Below are 23,563 nucleotides of genomic sequence, written 5' to 3' on the forward strand. Positions count from 1 at the left end.
GTTCTCCAAAAGCCAGCTCCTATTAGGGAGAATGATAATTTGAAATGTGAAAATTTAGACAACTGTAGGATAAGGAGTATCTTGGATTAATGATGGGGACAGAAAAAAACCTGCAAGCAAACACATAGGAAAGTGACAATTTGGAGAAGCATAAGGGAAGCCTGAAGGAGTAACAGAAGGGCAAATGGATGCAAAAAGGACTTGATAGAGAAATTACAAAGCCAACAGAACACTGATACAGAAGAAAAGAGCAAAGAAAATTGCTAACTACTGTTTATTGGAAATTTCAATGTAATTTGAGACAAAGGCTAACAAGACACAGTTGATTCTGTCTGTTCAAGTGTGACTAAAATATGTTCTTTCAAATGCAGATACATGTGAAGGTGTTAAAATACTTCAAACCAAATTCAACAGGAAAATAGAACATGTAAATGCATTTTTTGCTTTCCTGTACCTTAAGCCAGATTTCATATCATTCTGAGTACACTTACTTTTAGTATTGATTTAAAATAGCAATTTTTCATAAGTTTCTGACTCACTGATTTAGCATAACAGAACTTTAAACACATTAAATTGTAGTAAAAGGAATATGTAAGAAAAAAAGTTACCTAATGAATCAGATCTTGAATGGCAAATGTTCATGGACAAGCTGCTTATGCTTATTTTTTACAATTTAAAGCAGAGGTACAAAATAAGTGTTTATTTTCCTACTGATGAACAGACTTATACAAGCTTTGAGAATGACAAAACATTCCTTCAAGGCTAGAGTTCAGAGTGAAAGTAGCCCTACTGACTTCAGTGGAACTGTTCATGTGGAAAAAACACCCACATGCTGGATCTTTCAAAAAACCTATCTTACATCTGATTAGTTTTGCAATATACAATTCCTCAATATTTATCTTCATTATTTTTAATGATATTTTGAATTTCATGGATTCCAGAACACAGAAGCTGAGAAAATGGGAATTATTTGTATTGCTAATGGTTCATAAAACAGATTATGAACAACAGGACATTAAACTCTCATCCCAAACTGAAGTAACAGATCTTTTAACATTAACCTACAAAAACTCCTATGTAATAAAAAATGTTGACTCATTTTGGTTTAGACATGCTAAGCACACTAGCTTTTACTGATGCTAACTCAGCAGCTAAATTTAAGAAGAAAATTGACTTCTGAAAGTCCATCTGTTTCAGACAAACAGTCCAGTAATTTCAGAAATTTGACTGAAGTTTTAGTATAACTTCTTTTGGAATTCATTACACACTTGGTCAGAGCTTTTATTAAGAGTCTTTAAATTAAAAAAATCTGAAATGAATGCTGTATAACAGTAAATAATTTACTGTTGTGGCCTTCACAGCAGCTTCTGCTCTAATCCTGTTAAATTACAAATCAGTTATATCCTATTTCAAGTTAAAAGCATCCGGTAACATAAAATACATTTACTTACTGTTCCAGAATTAACATACTTTTTCTTTTTTCCCTTTTTCTTTGGATTTATTACCTAGAAACACAGATACAAATATTAAAGCAGTATGATTTATGATCTAACATAAAGACAAGTGTTAAGATACTTTTGATACAGAAAATTGTCTATTTTTAGTGGATTCTAAATTCACTAAGCATCCTGTTTACTTAAGCACCCCAATGCTGGGATACAGGCATATCTGAAAACCAGTGAATTTATCTTCATGGTACCTGCTAGGTAAGACAGTGCTGCTATTGACAAATAGGGGACCTGTGAAACAGAGGTGACAGTCTTCATTAAATCTGAGTACTCAGTGAAACACTTCATTGGATTTTCACAAGATTCTGCATTTTTCTGCGTGCCTGATTCCAGTGTTTCAGTGTACTGTGTCACAACTTCTCCATCTCAAAATGTACCTCTTCACATTCCGGTCAACCTGCTTCCATCTTCTCAGTATTATCTGAGAAACATGAGAGTTGTTCTGCTCCTAGTTTTTGTATTTGGTGCAACAGGATTTGGCTGACAGAAAGAGCAACTGGGGCAACAGATCATACTGTGCCTGAATGAAAGCTAGTCAGTAACTTAATGAAAATAGCACAGATCACCAGGTTACTGGTGTGCAGGAGTTGTGGGGGCTCTGTGCACGCCCCATACTCAAGCATCTTCACAGAAGCCATGCCTATGAGATTTCTCACTGTAGCCACCAATAAAAATTGTTTCCCTTCTGAATACCTACCCATTCAAAGGCAAGTCTCAGTCAGTTTTATCATATACATATTAAAATGTACTGCTTTTTTCAAAATAGTGCATGGAATTTGGAAGCAAAACATTATTTTGTTAATTACGTCAATCCATGATCTGCTATATAACCAGGAAACACAAATCCTCGTGGCTTACTGTCAAGTTCTGATGTAAGCTACTCACAAATGTTCCGTGAACGACAAAGAATGAAAACATTCCCAACTGAAATTTTAGTCACTTAACTGCTATAAAACATTTCAAGAATTTTGCCTGAAAATGTGAAAAATTGTAATATATATCCTCCAAAAATTCTCTCCCCCAAAGCAAAATGGTGTTACATTTGAAGATCATATTCCCTGTGCAACACAGAACAGCTGTGAAACTTAAGGCAGAAAGAGGTAACTATCATTTGAGGTCTTCCCAAACAGGCTAAATGACAGTGACTGCTTCTTTCCTTCCAGTATGCCACACAGTTATCTATTAAGTGTTCATAACAGCTTTTACTGCCTTGCACACGCATAAACCCTTTAATACTTAAGAAAAACCACCAACCAGATAACCCTTTTCTCTTATTAGCAGTATGACTGGCAAGCAATGGATTAAATCTGTGTAATGGTGGTTTATTAACAATTCTTGCTGAACCTCAATTTCATCCAGAAAGTGACTCCTGCTGACAACTGACCAGAAGAGGAAGGTAACAGACTGCCTGCCTGCCCTGTGGCCCTTCATTCATAGCTCTCCAGAAGCCAGTGATCAGGCCTGAGTTAGCAGCATATTTCTTGCCAGCAGTCAGTAAATGCCAAAAAGGAGATTCATCTGAACTTTCTGCTTCAAGCAACTTGATAATTGGCTTAGGAATTGTGAGGAAATGCACTAGAGCTTGGAGTGAAATATCACGGGAAACAAGGCATCTACTTGATCAAAGATGAACTAAATGGCAGCTGATCTCCCTCATGTAATTCCAGATACTACAATTACTATAATATTGATGTGGGGTTTATGTGTTGTTTGTTGTTTTTTTTTAATATATTTTATTTGTTTTGTTTTCTCAAATTTCAGGTAACTATAAATAAACTGAAGTCTCACACCCCTGCAGTAATCTAGGAAGCTACATGAACTCTTACCTTTTATAACAAGGTCAATTGAAAAGTGCTTGTTATAGCAATGTTTCTAATCTAAAAATATGGGATTCCTACAAATTTCTCCACCTGCCTTGGGTCAGTTTGTAAATGCAAAACAATGAAGAAAGAATTTGTCCAGTCTCTTTTGCTCTGATACTGCACAGACAGATCTAGTAGAAGCAATACCAAAGTACAGAGGACTGCAGTGTGGGGAGGCAAATACAAGATGCTCAAGAAATGGACAGTATTCATGGGAGTGAGATACTGATATTATATTCAAGAAACTGCAAAATTAATTAAGATGTTATGACAGAATATTCCTGGTAGAGTAGAAGTCATGTCAGCGATACAACAGGAGAGGACATTTTCACTGCATACAGTAATCTGTGTTGTGACACTATCCATAGTAAACCACAGTAACGCTGGGTTGATCTTGGATCTAAATATGAAAAACCCCCATGGCTTTCAGTTATCTTTGTCCTGCTCTGCACAGTAGCACCTTTGATCATTTCTTAAATATAATGCAGTACATAATTGGAGCACCCTATTTCCCTACCTTGCATTAGTGCTTGCCTAAACCATCCTACATGTGATCACCTATATTAGGAACATGAAATTCTGCAAAATACTGAAGTTAAATGGCAGTAGTCCAAGACCAATTAAAGGATAGCTTAAGGACTAACACAGATCTGTACACCATACAGGAAAAAAAACAACCTAGGCTACAGCCACATAGGCCTGTCTTCTCATTATTAGCAAGAATATCATTCCATGAGGAATAAAAAACATAGTTCAGTTCAGAGAGACACTGAGCATGCAAACTGGGTGACATTGGAACTCATGGCACAAATAGAGAAGCCGACCTAAATACTTCAAAAAGCATATTCACAAACCAGAAGGAAGTCTTAAGTATTTACTTTGAGGGACATAAGAGGTCTTGAAATTAAACTACCATGATCACCATGACTAATTAGCCGGATTTGTATTACATCTGAATCAGCCTTGGGAGAAGCAGAACTTGAAAGAAGTTCCAATCATGGGATTATGATTGCACCAATGAAGATCTTGCAGCCAGGAGGGTCAGGAGTTTCACCAACCTGGACACATATGAGTCTAAATTCAGGAATAGGCTCTCCTACCAGAATGGATAAAGAGGGAACAGAAGTGCAGTCGTCAAGACAGCTAGTCTTGCAACTGCCCCAAAAGCAGCTACAGCCCATATGAGTGGTGCTGTGTGTGAAACAAAGACTTAAAGTATATTTAAGTCACAGAATCACAGAATCCCAAGGGTTGGAAGGGACCTCGAGAGATCACCTGGTCCAACCCCCCTGCAAGAGCAGGGTAACCTAGAGTACATCACACAGGAACTTGTCCAGGCGGGCCTTGAATATCTCCAATGTGGGAGACTCCACAACCCCCCTGGGCAACCTGTTCCAGTGATCTGTCACTCTCACAGTAAAGAAGTTCTTCCTGATGTTAACGTGGAACCTTCTAATCCACAATTCACCAGGTGGCATCATATAGCAGAAGCACTTGTATTACCTGCAGTATAATTTGAAGGCAGATTAGCTGCCAATTTGAAAGAGGAGTTGGTCATACTAGCAAGACCATGTCAAAGGCAGATTCGGTGGAAAAAAATGATTTTTCCTGTTTTTTCAGATGGCACATATGACCATTGCTCATGTTTGGGAGCCTTAGATATTACTTTCCTCTGGGGAAGGTAGGGGTGAGAGGGGTATGATCAAAATCTTGACTTCCAGTAACACCAGAGATCAAGGACAGAGTCACTAAAGAAATACCAAAAAAAAATATCCCACGCAATGTCCCAGGTAGAAGCTGGGAAAGAATACAGGAAAGAAGAATCACTTTTAGAGACTTTCTAAACAACAGGGGGAAAAATACTAGGTGCCTTATTTTTTTCTTCAAGTACTATATTTGGTCTGCATTATATAAGCCAAGGGTTGAAACTGCTAATGCAGTAAGAGGACCCATTTTATGCTATCAGAACTCCTAGAGAGCACGATTGCTCTGTGTACGATGACACTTTTCAAGAGAGGGCTGCTTTTAACTAGAATAATACTTCGGGTAATCAGACCTAGGAAGGAATGTGCATTTGTACTGTGTTGTGATGACAGCAATCTGTTGCATGAGGATAAGAGCCAGGGTCTAAACCCAAGAGTGAGGCTCCAATAACCAAGGCAAAATGAAGGCAATTTCTAGTAGGATGCACTGTCACCTTTCTTATCTTTCCCTCAGGCACCTTGGCAGATGCTGTTTTCCTGGGTTATGTTCATTACTCAACTGATACAAACATTTTGTAAGTTCATTAGAGGAGATTGTAGACTCTTCAAAGTGAAAGAAAGGAAAACACATCTAAACTCAAAACTGGACCATTCCTGTGTTCAATACTATTTGAACACATATATTTATTATATACTATTATAAACTCTGACGGGGACAAAATATTTCATCAAAGGATCTGTCAAGAGTTATCAGACAGAGGTACTGTCTGGAAATTGTAAAAGAAAAAAATGCACACCAAAATAGTCTCTGTATATCACACAGTCTTTGGGTTCATGACTCTGTGATGTGAAGTACTGAATGTGAACTCCATGTTCGGACTCTTCTAAAGTTCCCCTGTCCCCAGTATATAGACACCTTAGGACAATAAACACAGCACAGACTGTACCTTGCCTACACAATAGTCTTCTTGTGTTGTATGAATGCTCATATCCAGAAATGAAAGACGGCAAAAATTAGAACAGAAATGAGAGAGACAACAAAACAGTGAAGTTAAAAATAAAGATGACTCTTTGCAAATCTCAGTAAGTGAGGCTATAAAAGCCCTACAGAGCAAAAGCTACAGGTACAGCACTTCACCTTAGAGAAACTGAAAGTATGTGGCACAATTCATACACTTTGTCTATGAGCATGTGTGAGATGGAGGGTGCTAAAAACCTTTAACACACATGGCTGGACATGTGCAAATGCAATAACATGTATTTTCACACAGGAGAATAGAAAGGTGTCTGAAATACACACATTAATTCAATGTGAAAATTGCTGTTTATGAGTCCTTGCAGGGGCTATATGGTGACACTGCTCTAATTAAGCAGACCACTGCTCCCAAACACCACCACTACATCAGTATCAGGAGACAGCTGACGGGTTTTGTGTAAATGCACCAAGAATGTCTATCATCAGAACAGTGAATTAGATGCTTAGGAACTAAGCAGTAGCTGTGTGCTAAGCACTAGGCTACTGCTGGGTGAAAAAGAAACTGTAAAGGGCAACACAGGGTTTCACACATACACAGACAAGAGGTGAAACTTGAAACAATGCACATTGTTTTACCATGTGAAAAAAAACAATTCCTTTTACAGGAATTCTGGAAGACAACTCCAACAACACAATGCAATAGACTGCAGACACTTGACACAGTATGTGCCAGTATGGGTACACAGCACAGAGCAGACTTCCTATCGCTGGTCCTAAAAGAAGGATAACCATGTCTTGTCAGCACCTGAACTGATCATTAGTAGGACAACCTAGGCAGAACTTACTAGCTCAGATGAAGCGTAACTCCAACTCACCTGTACTGCTTCTAGCTGGGGAGCACATTCACAGTATTTGAAGTTAAGGTACTACACACTGTTACCTGCTGAAGACAATGCTGAAGTGATCTAAGTTATGCATAAGATTAACGGGGACTCAAAATGAAAATGAAATTTCTTGGATCTATAAAAAAAATGTAGTTTAACACTGCAGAATGTAAACTGATACTTCTCAGTAACAAAATACATTTTAATTCTCTTCCATTAACTCTCCTTATTTAACACATTTTGAGATATCATGATATACTTCTCATTCAAGACTAAGATTCCTCTGGAATATTAATTTAAAAATGAAGTTTTTAATGCAGGAGTCTTACTGATTTATTTTTTTTTCAGTCAATTTTTTGTGCCCAAATCTGGTATATTTTTTAAAGGGCTCTGTCCAAAAAAAGAAAGATGCCAAAAATGAGTCCCTTTATGACACTTCAATTTTATGCATCTTAATTTTTGTTTCCACAAACTCAGTGATTGCTTCTGAGAGTAAATTACAGCACATTTTGAAGCTCAATAAGGTTTGATCTTGGAAAGTCTATTTTGGAAAATCCCAATAATCTCAAACTAAATTCAGAAACGAGTCTTAATAAACAAGCCTGCACAATAAAACTCTACGACTGAATTGACAACTTCCTGTCTATCCCAGTAGCTGGTAGATGTATGAATCCTAAACCAGAAGAGTGATACAAAGGTGGCAACTGATCACAAGAAAAACCCTGCCAATAAATAAGATAAATTATCTGTCACTTGTAAGCCCTGTGTCAAAACTCTAAAGATTCTAAAGTCTGCACTTAATGTGAAAGGCATTGTGACTCTGCATTTGCTGTAGGAATTGTCAGATATTCCTCAGATAGGATAAACCCACATACAACACATGTAACAGCTGGCAAAGGAAATAAATGACAAATTGTTCATACACAAGTGGGGGTAACCCAGTATCTTCTCCAAGCATGCCAACCCAGCTGCCTGAAGTGCTCTTTTTGCCCTATCACAGCCCAGCGTGCATACACACATATGCACACATACCTACTTGTCTCTAAATCTTTTTATGAAGCAACACTTTTAGATTCCCTGTTTTTGTTTATAAAAGGGAAATGTGAAAACATTCCAAAATTTGATTTTTACAAGTACTGTGCAAACTTAATCAATTTGCCATGAAAACATTGGGAGTGTTCTCTTTTATTTCCCGATGCTCACAGTACTTACCTCATACACATTGAACTGAGATTGTCCCCTCGACAACTCTCTGTAACTTGTTGTGAATTCTCCGATGAAATCATGGCTGTATAAAGAAAAAGTTTTCAAATCAAATGCACTGTAAAAATCATGTGTTACAGCTATTCACAAAAGAGAGGACAGTCAATATGAACTGGCAAAGAAAGGAGCAATGGCAAAAGATACAATTTGTTTAAAAACCTTTATTTCTTCCTCTGTTGTGTATTCACTCTATTAGTAATAAACATGTAAAGATGAAAAGCTTAAAACTTTCTGATGGCTTCTGCTTAACTTAGCTGCACAATGAGGACTAGGCTGTAAATCAGTCACCTGACCCCAATATGGCCTTATGGAATCTGAAAACCAAAGCAGGCTATCAAAAACTATCACCATTTTCTCACTGGATGACCATTGGCACCACAGGGTAAGACCATGTAGGAGAAAGGGAGGTATTATGAATGTGAAAGGAGTAACTGGAACCAGGAAAGACCATCCCTACCAACTTGTGCAATGGGACACTCAACAGTACTTTCAAGAGTAAGACCCTCTGGGAAGAGAAAGATCTGAGAAGAGAAAAGCAATCCACTGAGGCTAGTTAACTTACAGCATTAGACATCACTGGAAAGCAGATCTTAAACTAACACTAAAGCAGCGGTTACCAAGCTTTTCCTTTCTAAATTCTATTCCTTCTCGAAGAATACAGTCAACATGCCTGTGCTGTCACCTGTATTTTGAAAACTCCTTTGTCAACTCTTAATGAGTGGATGTCATGCTGCAAAACAGCCACTGTGAGCAGGATGGCTGAGGAAGCCAAGTGGATGAAGCATTGCTGATTAAGGTGGCTGAGTAAGAGGTCAGGAAGCTTGGGCACAGAAACCACAGGTCTGCCAGAAGTGACTGAACTCTTACCTCAGATAAGAGGAGAAATTGCTTCCAAGACAGACTAAGACTCTCCTTAAGAACCCAGTTTTGGAGGTATCATCTCCTTTGACTAAATGCTTTCCAGACTGCAATGACTACTTAACCAGGGGAACAGAGGAAGTCATCCATACAGGTTATGGAATTTCAGTTCCATATAGGCTGTAGCATGTAAGAGATATTTAACCTTGGCTAACCATGGCACTGGAGAAAAGTTCACCTTGGTTAAAGAGGAATCTTTCCCTTTTGTAACAGTTCATACTTCAAATTTTCAAGTCAGCTTGTATATTTCAAAGGCAGAAATTCAGACAATAGCTCAACCACTACCTTTAAACATCCTGTAGCAAGCAGAAGAAACATAAACAATTCCAGACAGGGCGAACTACGGGGAAAAAAACCCACACCATATTGCTTAAAAGTGGTTGTTTAATTCTGAGAGACACTGGAAAGCCTCCTTTTCTTGCAGCAATATGCACAGACTGACAAGAACCGAGCTAGAAAGACATAATTCCTCTGAGTAACAACAGTAAAAAGGTATGGGCATATATAACCAGTCTGAGAGTTCTCTGCACTTCGAATATCATCAGCCTGGATCTTAACACTCAGTATTCAGATGGATGTTATGCCCCTGCACAAGGTTGGTGCTGAAAGATGGGTGTCTGTTAGCATTTGCCTTTGCCATTAGGAGAAAAAGGTACTGACCTCTCCTGATATTCATAATCACACTTCCCCAGATGGATATCCTTATTAGTCTCTGGACTGAGAATCCAAAGGTGTTCTCTTTGCCTTCCTAACACCAAATATTCCTAGACTGGAAGACTTTTGTCCATGAGTGACATATCAGAATACTGAATCACTCTTAGCACACAGAATAATCACTTGATCCCCATCTCCCTAAATCTTCACATTTGAGACTGTGCTCTGAAGTGCTGAAAATCACTTTTGGAATTGCATTAACTTAAGATTTTTATTTTTTTTTTTAATAATCTAAAGGAAAAAAAACCCACAACAATGGAGGAAAGGCAAATAATCACCAGAAATATTTCAATGAGTAGGGGAAAAGTGCAATAATTTAAAAATTAGCTATCTAGCTGGAGAAGGAGGATGAAGATGGAGAACAAGAAATATGGTGAGAAAGCCTGGAATCTGAGATTTACAGTCCCTCCTGCAGGGTTTAGATTCTTAGATGAATGTTTCGATGGCCCCAGGTTAGCATGGTAATATTTACAGTTTTAAAATTCAAGGCAAACACACTTCCGTGTAAGAGATCATAAACATGAAGTCTGCAAAATGGCTTTTGCACCATGTATGTAAGTAGCAATTTCTCTGAAATTAAGTGAAAAAGCCTTCAGAAAGAAATAAAAACACCAGAGTATTGTCAATGTGCCGATGCGAAGCTGCACATCATCCTATTCTTTCCTTCTGCAAAACTTGTCTGCATGTACTTCCCTGATGAGAACGTTCCACAGAAAAGTCTCTGTTTCATGCAAGTGGACTTGTCCAAAGTAACAAAAACCAACTTTTGTGATTTCTTATAGTATCAAATATTTTGGATTTGTCACAGCTCTTAGAAGCAATAAAAAACCTGTTTTGAGACAAACAAATGTTTGCTAATTGTGTTAATGTTACAAAGGCCCTATATTACTATTACTCAAGAAAGTTTAAGTGATGTTTGAATAAATGAGAGCTAGGAATATACAATTACTCTTATCAATGTAATTCATGAACATGACAGTAAGAAGCTCAACACAAAGCACCCTGGAACCACTTTTTCAAAGCACAGATACCACAGAATGGGGAAAAAGCAAAAAAAAACCTGCAAGTCAGGACTTGAGGTCAGTCAAGTCAAGATTCAGAAATCAAGTATATGCACAGTAATGCTGCCTTACTGACTGCAGAATAACCTGCAATACTCAGCATAAATTGCTTTGCTATCTAGCAGGCTCTCTGATGACCTTTCAAAGGTTGTTTCTGCCCACTCTGCACATCTCTGGAGCAAACAAATTCAGCACAACAAGGCGATTAGTGCAACAACAGCTTATAAACAATCCATCGAAAATGGAAATTAACATTAAGTAACAGCAGCACTGTACAAAAACTTGATAGACTAATTCTTGAGAAGGATTCACTTCAGATACATTTGGCAATGTCAAAATTAAATTAGGCACTTAGGTTCTTTGCTATGATCACTAGTAAGTCAGGGGCTCCATGAACTGGCAATTTATTCCAGTTAGGATGGATTCAATCAGACTATTTTTCCCTGTAAGCTACTGAAGTAGCTTAAATGATTAGTCCAATCTAGTTGTCTGATTTTTACATTGTCTGAAGTTACATGAGATGAGTGCTGTCTCATCTTTCTGAGGAACTGAACATGTGAGATGCCAGTGTCCTGCCTGTTTCTAAATGCAAATATGTAGAAAGAAAAAGGCAAAAAAAGTCACACAGTTAGAGTAAGAAGGAGTATATGTGAATAAGTATCCTTCACTTTTGGGGTTTTTTAGATACTGATATTACAGGTATTCAGAGTGGGAGGTAAGCAAAAGCAGATAATATTTCAAACTGTTTGGGAGAGTGTAGAGGCTAATGACTGCCTAAATTGCACAGTATGTTGAAAATTTCACTCAGAATTGCAGCTACATAATACTATTTGTCAGATTTCTTCATTTTCTTTTTAATCATACCTCAGACTGTGATTTTTGATGAAACGGGACAGCACATGGAATTTGATATCTTAATAATGAATGATCTTTGCTTTTTATTAAATTGGTAATATAATTCAATTGTTATTTTTACATTATTAAAAATATTGCAGTTTATACATAAAAGTATAAATATGTCACATTTTTTAAGGATTTGGCAAATCTAAGTGACGAATGAAGGATATTAATAGAAACACATCATTACAGTGATGAAGTGATTTTTTGCTAATATGGCTTTGTTAATTTAAATCCTTGTATTTTTAATTGCCAAATATGTTATTTTGTCTCTCCAGGGAATATCTAATCAAGAAGGATGAACTTGCATTAGAGGTATTTATAGAAGGTATAATTGTGACAAGAATGCTTATAAACCAACAGGCTTCATGACGGAATCAAGTTGAAGGTATAAGCTGAGAAGGCTGAAACTGGTTTTCGACCTTGTCAGCAAGGAAATGTATGGCAGCACACCATAAATTTGCCTATTATGATTACAAAATCTGTTGGGCCACAGAAGCACAGTATCATTAGCTGTAACACTAGAAGCAAATTGCATTAGCAATATTGAAGACACTGCTGTATAATAAATAATATACTCTGCAAAATACAAACAGAAATGCATATCCATATAGTAAAAGATGTAAATTAAGATTAATAGGAAATATTTAAGACAGGCCAACTGAAAGATAAATAGAAATCAATATATTCTTTTATTGCATACAAGTTCTACTACCATGATCTATGAGTAAAGTTTCTAACCAAAATATTAAGAGACAAGCTCAAACATTCTTAAATGGTATCCATCCAGTCAGATAAAAAAAATAACTCTATCTAGTTTGTCAAAGTAAAGGCAATTTGAAAGCCTAACTTCTTCAGAAAAAAGGCACACTCAGATAGCAAGCTTGAATAATAACAGAGTGCCTTTCTTGAATTTAGCAACAGAAACGCCAAGTATATTCTACCATCCTCTTTCTAGCAATGGAGTGATTTAAAACCCAGGTCTTTCAACTCGAGAGTTTAGAACCACATTTTGATGAAGACAGGCATGGAAATGAATGTTCAAACCCAATCTGAAATGATGATAATTAATAGGTAGTTTCCACATTGCAATATCTAAGCAACCATGAAAGAGCAATTGCAGGCTTATGCATTTTATCATACTTGAAAAGCAATGCTTTATGAAGCAGTGGTTTAAGCAAAAGAAAATAGATTACAAAATATATTATGCCTCCCTTCATATGCATACATTAGCTGATAACATGAGATTCACGAAACTGATTTTACAGATCACAAAGCATTTCATCGTGCTTGTTCTATGTATGAAAATACACATACCATGTTTGAAATAGGCTTACCACAAATGCAAAACAAAACAGAACTGTAGCACAGCAAAACTTTTTATCCAGTACCTGTACCTCTAAATATTGATAAATACATTCTCTAGTCCTGTTCTGGCCACTGTGTGTTTATACATTTTAAAACATGCCTAAATGTATAAATATATACAGGCTAACCTATTTATTAAGCATGGCTAGCCCTACAGCTTAACAATAGAATTAATGTCTTACCTTCCGTCTCTATCCCAATCATACACTTCTACTTTAATTGTCCTGAAAAAATAGAAAACACAACCAATTAAAATATATATTAAAATGTACCAGGATTACCTTTAATACTTGTACTTTAATAGCATATGGGTGTAACAACTGTGCCACATCCAGAAGGCATAATTTTCTAGTCATTTCTCATGGGGTAGAAAATAGCATGACACTCAGGTTACTCAACGTATCTTCATGAGTTAAAATACAGCGGAAACTAAAGGAACAATTTCTGTTTAACCAATATATTTTTATCTTCCGAAGCTCTGAATTTTCTGTGGGATTTGTTGGTTTTTTTAATAAATGATTCTTTAAACCTAAAATATTATCAATGTTTTTATGAACAGTAACTATCTAGAACTTATTGTGAAGGTTTCTTTGGTACGTGCCAGGAAAAGGGGTAACTACTGTGGGGTAATAACATCTTACAAAAAAAGTAATATATCCATATTTGAGAAGTGTGCAGAGATTGAGAGGGCCTTTATAACACAAAATCATTAAGCAGCAAAGTACAGATGACAAGCAATGTTCACAATACAAAGTAAATACAAAGTAAAGCACATTAAAAGCAAAAAGGAATTCTAATCTGTGTATTTTGGTTCCTAAATGAAAGTAACTATTCCAGAACACAATCAAACTTCAATCTTGTAGACAGTATTAACCTTTTCTAAACACTGTGCAGTGATGGAAAATAAAGCTGGTGAGATCCACCCAAAATTTTGTGAAGGCCTTGTCTGTCTGTGTGTTCAGAAGAAAGAATTCGTAGCTCTTTACAGACTCCACTCTTTCCCTCTTAAAATCCCCTCTAGCTCTTAATAGAAGAGGATGCTGCTTGGCCAACTGACCAAAGAGGACACAAAAGTGCAGCATAATTTTCTTTTTTTAATTCCTATAAAGCCAACAGGATAGTTGTTTAGTTCTTTCATTGGACTACACTAGTTAGCCATCAGATTACACGACATAACCATGACTCTGGTTCTTTGGAATGAAATGGGACGAGCAGCCTGTGGGATGAGGTAGAACACAACAGACACTGGGTACCAGTTCTTCCCAAACTGCCAGATTGCCCTGGACAGTGTGGGAATACTCATCCTCCTCTTAGTGAGTAAGGAACCGGTGGGTAAGCTGCAAATGGAAGAGGAATGTGGAGATGAACTTTTTCCTTATGAGTGAAGTGAACCTCAAAGGACAGCTCTAACTAGTTTTCCTTCAGGGATGACTGGAAACACACAAAATGTGGAAAACAAAATTTTCCCACGTAAAGGATCAATCTTATTTTACATACTTACTTGAAGAGCCGATTTCTTATAATGCAAATACTATAAAGTATATTATCATCAGCATCAGTAATGAAACAGGAAGCATACCAGGATGGAGACAGTTTACAGTTTTATTTCTCTCCCTTTACTGGAGAAAGAGTATATATAAATTCAGCAATTAGAACTAATGAATCCTATCTGGCCTAAAGTGAACTGAACATGGGATAGAAAAATAACACCTCCAGACTTTCTATATTTTAAGCAACAGCTTGCTTACTGCTATTCTTCAAAACAGTTTCACATGAAGTGATTAGGTCTGTGGTATTAATAGATGAGACAGGAATCCAAGCAATGACATTATAATTTGCTTCCACGGAAGCTGCTCCTCATTCTTCCTATGAAATACATTTGAATATGTGTTGAATAATTTTATTCACAAGGAAGCGACAGTTTTAGGAAAAGGCTGATCAACAGCTGATACTATGTGCACCAACAAATTCATACCTAGGTTTTCATTTTTTATGATATTCCAGAAAAGGCAAAGGATTTGCTTTGTCTGGATGTTTCTCTTTTCAACTCAAATTTAATGTCTCCAACCACAGCATTGCTAGCTTTTACCTCTCTTCTAGAATTTCAGTTTGGGGTTAAGTCACTTTAGAATGAAAACTGATTATTCTTTGGAATGAAGTCAAGACCAGCTCCAAACCTTCTCTATCCCACCAAGTATTTGACCCTTCAAAGGAAACTGTATTTAATTTGAAGGACCTTCAAATATGTAACTTCATAGAAGCAATTCTTCCTTGAATAGCTCCTCTTTCCTGAAATTTATTTCATACTAAAGGCATTGATAACAGATCTTGAGTTTACCTATTTTGCATGACATGCAAGGCATTAAAAGGCCTTTCAAATCTTCAAATACTGGTATTTTATCATTTCTACACTACTATTTTAACTTAAATGACATGGTTTAAAAAAATTTTAACTTAAAAAATCAAGGTTAGAGAATGTTTGGATTTGGATATTTGTGTCTTCAAACCTTTATGCAGAAACCAACTATGTGTGCTATTTGAGAGCCCAAATCAATTGAATCAAAATTATTTTTTTCTATCCAGGCTATTCTGCACTGCCATTTTTAATTCTGTTTGGTGTTGGGGCTGTTCAGCCTGCGGAAGAGAAGGCTGTGTGGTAACCTTACAGCAGCCTTCCAGTATCTGAAGGGAGCCTACAAGGATGCTGGAGAGGGATTCTTCATCAGGAACTATAGTGATAGGACAAAGGGTAACAGGTACAAACTTAAACAGGGGAGGTTCAGGTTGGATACAAGGAGGTTCTTTACTTTGATGGTGGTGAGGCACTGGAATGGGTTGCCCAAAGAAGTGGTAAATGTTTCATCCGTGGCAATGTTCAAGGCCAGGTTGGACAGGGCTTGGAGCAACTTGGTGTAGTAGAAGATGTCCCTGCATGTGGCAGGGGGTTGGATCTAGATGATCTTTGAAGGTCCCTTCCAACCCAAACTGTTCTATGATTCCATGACTAAGTATTCTCATGAGAAAAGGAGACTTTTTCCAGACCTGTGACATTCCCTATATGTTTGACATCTTGATTCTGTAATATGAATGAGAATTGTTAAGTAGACTCATGTAGTAGTCTCAGGCATGCCAGTATGAGAGACGAGAGTAAAGGGTCAGAACTTGAATTTCTCAAAAATACCATATGCAGCCATTTGTACTTCTGGCTTTATTTTCAAGAATAATGGAACATAAACCTCATATTCCTTCCCAAGAAATATTGGTTCCTACCAAAATTTGATCGTTTTCTATGAATGAAGAGCAGCAGGGAATATTTATGTGTAAGAAAGGTATAATGTGATGTATTAGCAGACAGATGAGTTGCCCAGAAACGGAAGCTGTGGCCATGACAAAAGCTCTTTTCCTTTGGTATCCATCTTGGAACAGATATTTTCTCTGTACAACAGACAGAAATGTGATGGCAGTGTCCAAGCTGCCCAAATGTTGCTACAAATGAGGAAGGACATGGTTTCACGGATGATATGACTTGAGAGTGAGTAGTTTAGGTTTGATTCTGACTAATGAGAATCGTTTGCTAATCTGGAAGAAGATACTGGTTTGATCTAAGTTGATCCCTTCCAAACTAAACCATTCTATGATTCTATGATCATACATAAAATAAAGCAAAGATCTGGTAGAAAACTCCATTCCCTCCCAAAATGATAATTTAATACCACTTTCTTGGGGAAAAAAAAATAAAAAAATAATCACAAGTCAAGTAGCTTCTGACTTTTTAATAAGCCATTTATAAAGACAAAGCCTTATGACTGTGAGTGAAAGCACTATACTTAGTCCAGTGTATGTAAGCACTTTCTACTGTCCTGCTTCTTCATATTGACTACTGAGACTGCCAGTTGATTCAAGAGTTGATTTGTTTATCCTCTGGCATTAGCTAGTAAATTATAAATTATAAATTCAAGGAATGCTTCCCTGGAAGACTTGGTTTTCATGGTAACCAATTAAAATAATTTTGGTGTATGTTTCATGGAATAATTAGCTTGATAACATAATGCAATGGAGTTATGACATGGTAAAATCATGTTGTACTACAGTAACAAAGTGCACATGAAGGAATGGCAATCATGTATATGGAAGCTGAAAATAAAAGCTGAGGTAGAGAAGCAACTCCTTAAATTACAGATTAAAGACACTCACAGGAAAATCATCAATTTAAGCAAAGCCTTACTTAAATTCCTTACATGCAGTAATATATTTCAGCAAAGGATTTGGCGTCTGCTGCTTGAAACATTAGCTCATGTTTAACAGAATGCAATACTGAACCTCTTTGTATTTTAATCAATCAGATAACATACCTTTTGCCTGTGAAGTACCCAGACAAGTGCATTTTACATCACTTGTATCTTTCACACAGTCTACATAAAGGTGAACTGAACCTTAGCACACTTATCTACTACATTCAGCTTATGTATTATGCATATTTTTATTCTAGTCTTCAAACATTTTCTTCATGATTTTAAACTAAATATTGCACTCAAGACTGCCAAAAGCATTATGACTAAGTGAAAAATTTATACTTCCTCAGAGTCTTACTTAAAATAATGCCAGTACTCCAGGTTTCAAGTAGCAGAGATAGAGAAACTACCAGAAATTTAACTGGCTACTTAATAATAACACCAATACCTAAATGTATTTCAAAAATATGAATGGTGACAACAGAGCAAGAAGTCATCAATAGGAAGGTAAACGCTTTTCTTGCTGATATTGCTGTAGGTTAGCATGCCTATGTTTTAAGGAGTCTAAAAATATCCATCATTCCTCAATTTAACTATTTTGCTTGTTACTATTGGGGAAGGATTGATTAAAAACATGGTATTATTATGATTATAACCATCCAAAAGTGGATCCTTTTGCATGGGATCACAGAAAACTTCCAATATGAAGAAGACTACCTTCTGCATTTCCCATCTACTTACCTTATATATTTTAAACGCTTTCATCTATCAGCATCCTCTGACATTACAGTGTCACAAAAGGAAGACAGATCATCATTATTTTTCATTGAAACATTATTAAAAATACTGTGCACACTAGGAACAGTGGCCATTCTTCAGATCAGTCTTTTCTTTTAATCACACCATAGAGAGCAAAGCATATTTTTCGAGAAATCACCACTAACATTTCCTACAGAGTTACCACATTGTCTTTATTTTATTAAATTCTTTAATGCGATGACTGGCTTTGAATATATATTATCCTTTCAAAATTGTGATTAAATAACCTTAACAGCATCAGGAAACTGAACTGCATAGAAAAACTCACATAGAAAAAAACACATGAGTTTGGGGGGAAGAACTGTGTATGCTAAGAAAGTTTAACCTATAGCTTACCGGTCATAGTCTCCATTACAGAGTGCTCTGACAGAAATCTTGAACGCCTGCCACACTGGATTTAATGTATTTTTTATGACTTCAGTTTTGTGGCAGATTGTAAAACTGTAATAAAAAAAAATAAAGTTTTTTACTTTTTCTTTTGTGTCATCAGACACGGAATCGCTATTCATTTACACAATGTCCAAACAGAATTTAAGATAACTAAAAAAGAAATGCAGTGACATCAGAGAGGAGGAAGAACTGAGGAGGACAGATGGGGCTGAGAGAGATTACACACTAGGGTGCTCAATAACTTTAAACCTAAAACGTTCTTACCCAAAACTTTAGCAAGATTTACAAGCATTCGGTGAGTTATTTCAGGCAAAAGCAGCCCCCATACTACTTATTTAAACAGGCCTTGTACAGCCAGAATCAGTCACAAATCGAGAAAGAAAGCGGTCTGCTACAGTTTAAGAAATGGAGCCAAGGGTGTCCCGGCTTTCTGATTCTTGTTCCCCATTTTATGTCTATGACTTTTTAACCAGGGCTGTCTCAGGTAAAACCTATAAGGCTCCATAAGACCCTATGATCATCTTCTCTCAGGCTTTCTCTAAATAATGTAAAATAAAAATACATGGGTTTAAATCCTTGCCTTGGGACTGAATTGTTCAAAAGAAAACAGGAGGCAAGGTCACTGGTGAAATTACTACTGAAATTCTACATACAGATGTGACTAAAGCTGTCCTGTAAGGGAATATCTTCTTTATGTTCCAAAGGCCTGTTTTTATCCTGGCTATGGCTCAGAAAGCATGCCTGAAGCTGAGACAGAAAAGTGAGCATCCTTCTGACCACTGCTGGATTCAGGAGACCAGTAAAGACCCAGTGGCTCAACACTCACCTCTTGGAAGGAAGTGGAAAAGCATGACAACCAAGGCCAAGAGAAACTGCATATACCAGCACTCCCAGTGAATGCCCAGAGAAATTTCACTAATGACCTTAATGCAATTCACAAAAGAGCCCTAACATTTCCAGGATCACAATTTAAGATATTCAACGCTTATTAAGGAAGTTGTTTTTATAATCTGCCTCCAAGAGGAAAAGAGCAGGGAAGAGACACACGGACCCATATATAGGTTTATGTTGACACCTGTTTCAGTTAAGCTACTCAAACAAGTAATATCATGTATGTCTAGCCTATGGCTTGATATGAAGTTATATGTGACGACTATCAGCTTCCAAGAAAAATTGCCAGCAGACCTCCCACGTAAGTAGTATGTTGACCTGAAGTTAGCACGTCAAGTCTTAGCAGCAGAACAGGACAGATTAATCTACTTTAACAAATTAAAGCATAAATGTTGCAAACAGCCACTTATTTGATAAAAAAAACCCCAAACAAATAAATATCTATTGAAGGTATTTTTGAATTCTATTTCCTAGAAGTATGACAAAAGATAAAAGGTGTTTCCAAATTTGCGGTATCTTTTTATCTAAAACAATTTCTAAGGATTAACATATTCTGCAGCTACAATTTTCTTTGAGAATTCTATTTAACATTAAACGCATACTTTTCCTAGAAAAAGTAATATTATTTTACTATTTTTATTACAATTAATTTTATAGTGCTCTATATCATACATTTAACTCTTAAAACCCTGAGCCGCAATATTTGATCTATTTGTTACAATAGTTTTATTCCTGTACTGCATAACTTTATATACTTAAAACCAACAAACATGACAAAAGAAACAGCTTAATCTGACACATCAGAAATTAAAACTATATTACCATCTGCAAATAAGTAAATTGCCTACTGTTTAGCAGCAGAAATACTTAACAGGCATCTACCTGCCATCTTCGTTGCTTCGATGAAATACGAGGAAAGGATCAGATTTGCCAAAAAAGTCCTTCTTGTCTAGTTTGTTCGCACAAAACTGCATTAAAACTGAATCCTGAAATGGGTAATACAGAAAAATTACATACAGCATGCAGTTTATTACACTAAAATAGAAAAGTAAAATTCATTAATAACCATGTAAATAGAAAAATAATGAGAGTAGCTGTCTTCTAGATGGCCTCTACGTATTTGCATTCCTGCCACATCCTTTTACTGTCGTTTGAGCTGCTGGAACCAAGAATTCTTCTGTAGCAGCTGCAGAGGACAGGTAAATTCCTGTGCTAAACGCCTCAGGACTTTTCCATTATTTTCTGACATGCAAAATTGTAGCCTCAAGGAAACAGATGCACAGGCAAGGAAGGCATAATAGAATTAATGTTAGAAACTCCAGTGAGACATGAGTAAGCCTCCTCTCTTCAATGACTTGAACCTGCAGTTGTCTGCTCTTGCTGTCTGTAAAGCAAGTCACTTAGTAGCTTGATATTAAGAGTCTAGAAGCTTCCAGAAAATGAGCCTGGAACATACAAAATACACCCCTTCTGATGACAAACAAGGAGAAAAGTTGCTTTGCTGTGGGCAGGCTAAGTGATAGTCGCACATAGTTCTTCTGTTTGGGTAGAGTCAAGAACGTGAGGATTATAAATGCAAAGATAAATCTGCAGGCTCACCTGCTAACTGCAGCAGGGTCTGCTGGAAGACTGGTCTACAGGTGTAACAGCAGCAAGAGGAAGACTAGGCAAAATGTGCGATCAGCACTGAGTGTGGCAGGGGACCAGGTGACAAAGGACATGGAAAAGTGTTTCTCACAGCCTTCTATGCCTTGGCTAGAAAACCAAACAAACATGAACCTCACAGAATTCCACAGAGGGAAATGCCAAGTACTGCACTTTGAGAGGAATAACCCTGGTGCAGGTTGTGGGACACACAGCTGGAAAGCAGCTTTTCAGGAAAGGACTAGCAGGTGTTGGTGGGCAGCAAGTTGAACAACGTGCTCTTGGCAACAAAGGTGGCAAATGGCCTCCTGGACTGCATCGGGAAGAGTGCTGACAGAAAGCTGAAGGAAGTGACACAGCACTGGTGAGGCCACTCTAAGGGACTGGACCATCTTTCATATGGTGAGATGCTGACACCTGGAATTATTTAGCCTGAAAAAGAGAAGGGATCTTATCAATCTGTATAAACAGCTGCTGGAAAGGAGTAAAAAGACTCTGCTTAGTAATATGAAGTGGAAGAACAAGTGGTAATAAGTGCAAATTGAAGCACAGCAAATTCCATTTAAATACAAGAAAAAAAAATTTTGCTGTGGCTGTGGCAAAACACTGAAGCAGACTATGGTGTCTGCTTGGATGCATTCAAAACCTCAAGTAACCTGCTCTATGAAGAGCAGGAAGGTTGGACTAAGCAATCTCCCAAGGTCTCTTCCAATTTCAGCAATTCAGTGATTCTAAAAATCTTTGCTATTCTGAATACGAGCTATAGATGTTTGGTAAAAAAACCTCAGAAGATCAAACGAGAATTATTATAGTTAATGAATAAACCTAGGTAGGAAAATATCTCAATAAAAGTCTACAAGAGATGGTGACAAACTGCATGACAGAGTGTGCACATGAAAGAGCATGACAGGCAATGCAGAAGAGAGTACAAGAGAGACTGAGTTCCAAATTCTTCACAAGTTCCCTTCAGTGATTTTGAAATAGTCATCACGTATGTAAAATCTGAGTGGGGTGAATTTGGAAGAACATGTGGACCTTGGAGGCAGCCAGTATTTGTCTTCTTAAAAGGGAAAGAAAAAAAAAAACCCAAACCTGTTCTGATTATGGATTTTATAACATATTTGTGGTTTTTAAATAGTTTGTTATAACTGTGATAAAAATGCTCATCTTGGAGGATAAACCCAGAATATCGGGAAAAAAATTCCTCACCAGGTCTTTCCCTTCACCAGACAAATTCCTCACTGCCTTTTAATTATAAGGTTAAAAATCCCAAATTTTACTTTGATGTTCATGTAATGTTCCCTTCCATAATGGAAATATAATTCCATGCCTGAAACAAATAGATCTTTGTTAAAAATAATAAAAGAGATTAAAATATGATTGGTTACTTGGGGAAATAAAGATTAAAGATTCATCTAAGAATCAAAACCTTGATGCTGATGCTTTTTTCTTCTGCTTCTATCTAAAACTAGGAGTAACTCATAGGAAAAAGGTACTCTAAATTCTGTATGTCACAAAATATAAACTTCTACATCACACCTTTGAGAATCTGGTGCTGTATAAATCACAAAATCATTATAATTTAGTTTTTCAAAAAGCAATGAACACACACTTACTCGGCAACAGCCTAGTTCCTCTGCTGTTACTATGACTGTCCCACATTTCTTCCCAGGAATTCCTCTGCAAGAAAACACAACTACGTCACCTCAGTTCCTTGATATCATTTATGAAAGTTACAGCTAACACAGATAAACACAAGGGAAGCTTTCAAGTCACAAAACTGCTGACATGCTGTACAATTTCCCTTTTTGACACTTACTTGTCCTGTGTAAAAAAGTTGATTTACCCTAAGTGAATTGGTACATGAGTTGTATATTTATTCTAACTAGCAAGAAACAAATCAGTTTAATTTTTAAAAGAAATAGCGTAAAAAGCTTAATGGGATGAAATGACAATACCAGAATCTTATTTTTTTGCCCTCCCACCAATACTTTATTTAAAGATGACTCTACAACTTACTGCTTTGTGAAAAGCACCCATCTGCAAATTTTCTTTAAACAAAATACCTAAAAAATACTTTATACACCAGCCTGAAATGTTTATGAAGACACATAATAACCTCACCATATCAGATACAGTAGTTGCAACATAAATTATAATTCACCTAGACAGCCATTAAAATCATGCTGCTGCAACACCAGAAAGCGCAAACCAGATCCTTACATAAAGAACTATACAGGGATGGAAAAGCCACACATAATCTGACAGCATTCAGTGCCAGCAGCTTTTTTTTGAGGAGCGAGGGGCGTGGCAGTGGGAAATGCACATACTGAGATGCAACCTTTTGCATGACGCTGTACTATAAATGAGCAGTTTGCAATATTCAAACGTCTACTAGTGTGTCCGTTAACACACACCTTGGGAATTACTTGT

The 23,563-nt window shown here is 36.8% G+C and overlaps 1 protein-coding gene across 3 annotated transcripts in view; it reads right to left on the reverse strand.

Moving 5' to 3' along the window:
* Window positions 1-23,563, reverse strand: part of CPNE8 (copine 8) — a 91,859-nt gene that overhangs the window by 25,642 nt on the left and 42,654 nt on the right. For all 3 annotated transcript variants that reach the window (XM_061366215.1, XM_061366214.1, XM_061366216.1), the window contains exons 7-12: window positions 22,747-22,810; window positions 20,369-20,472; window positions 18,542-18,646; window positions 13,337-13,378; window positions 8,146-8,221; window positions 1,452-1,505 (exon numbers count right to left, since the gene is read on the reverse strand). In XM_061366215.1, coding sequence (XP_061222199.1) covers window positions 1,452-1,505; window positions 8,146-8,221; window positions 13,337-13,378; window positions 18,542-18,646; window positions 20,369-20,472; window positions 22,747-22,810 — 445 coding nt within the window. The remainder of the gene's footprint in view (window positions 1-1,451; window positions 1,506-8,145; window positions 8,222-13,336; window positions 13,379-18,541; window positions 18,647-20,368; window positions 20,473-22,746; window positions 22,811-23,563) is intronic.

This window comes from Neopsephotus bourkii, unplaced genomic scaffold, assembly GCF_033783945.1.
Source record: "Neopsephotus bourkii isolate Nb327-2 ecotype Australia unplaced genomic scaffold, CSIRO-AGI_Nbou_v1 NB_1328, whole genome shotgun sequence".
Classification (NCBI taxonomy): Eukaryota; Metazoa; Chordata; class Aves; order Psittaciformes; family Psittacidae; genus Neopsephotus; species Neopsephotus bourkii.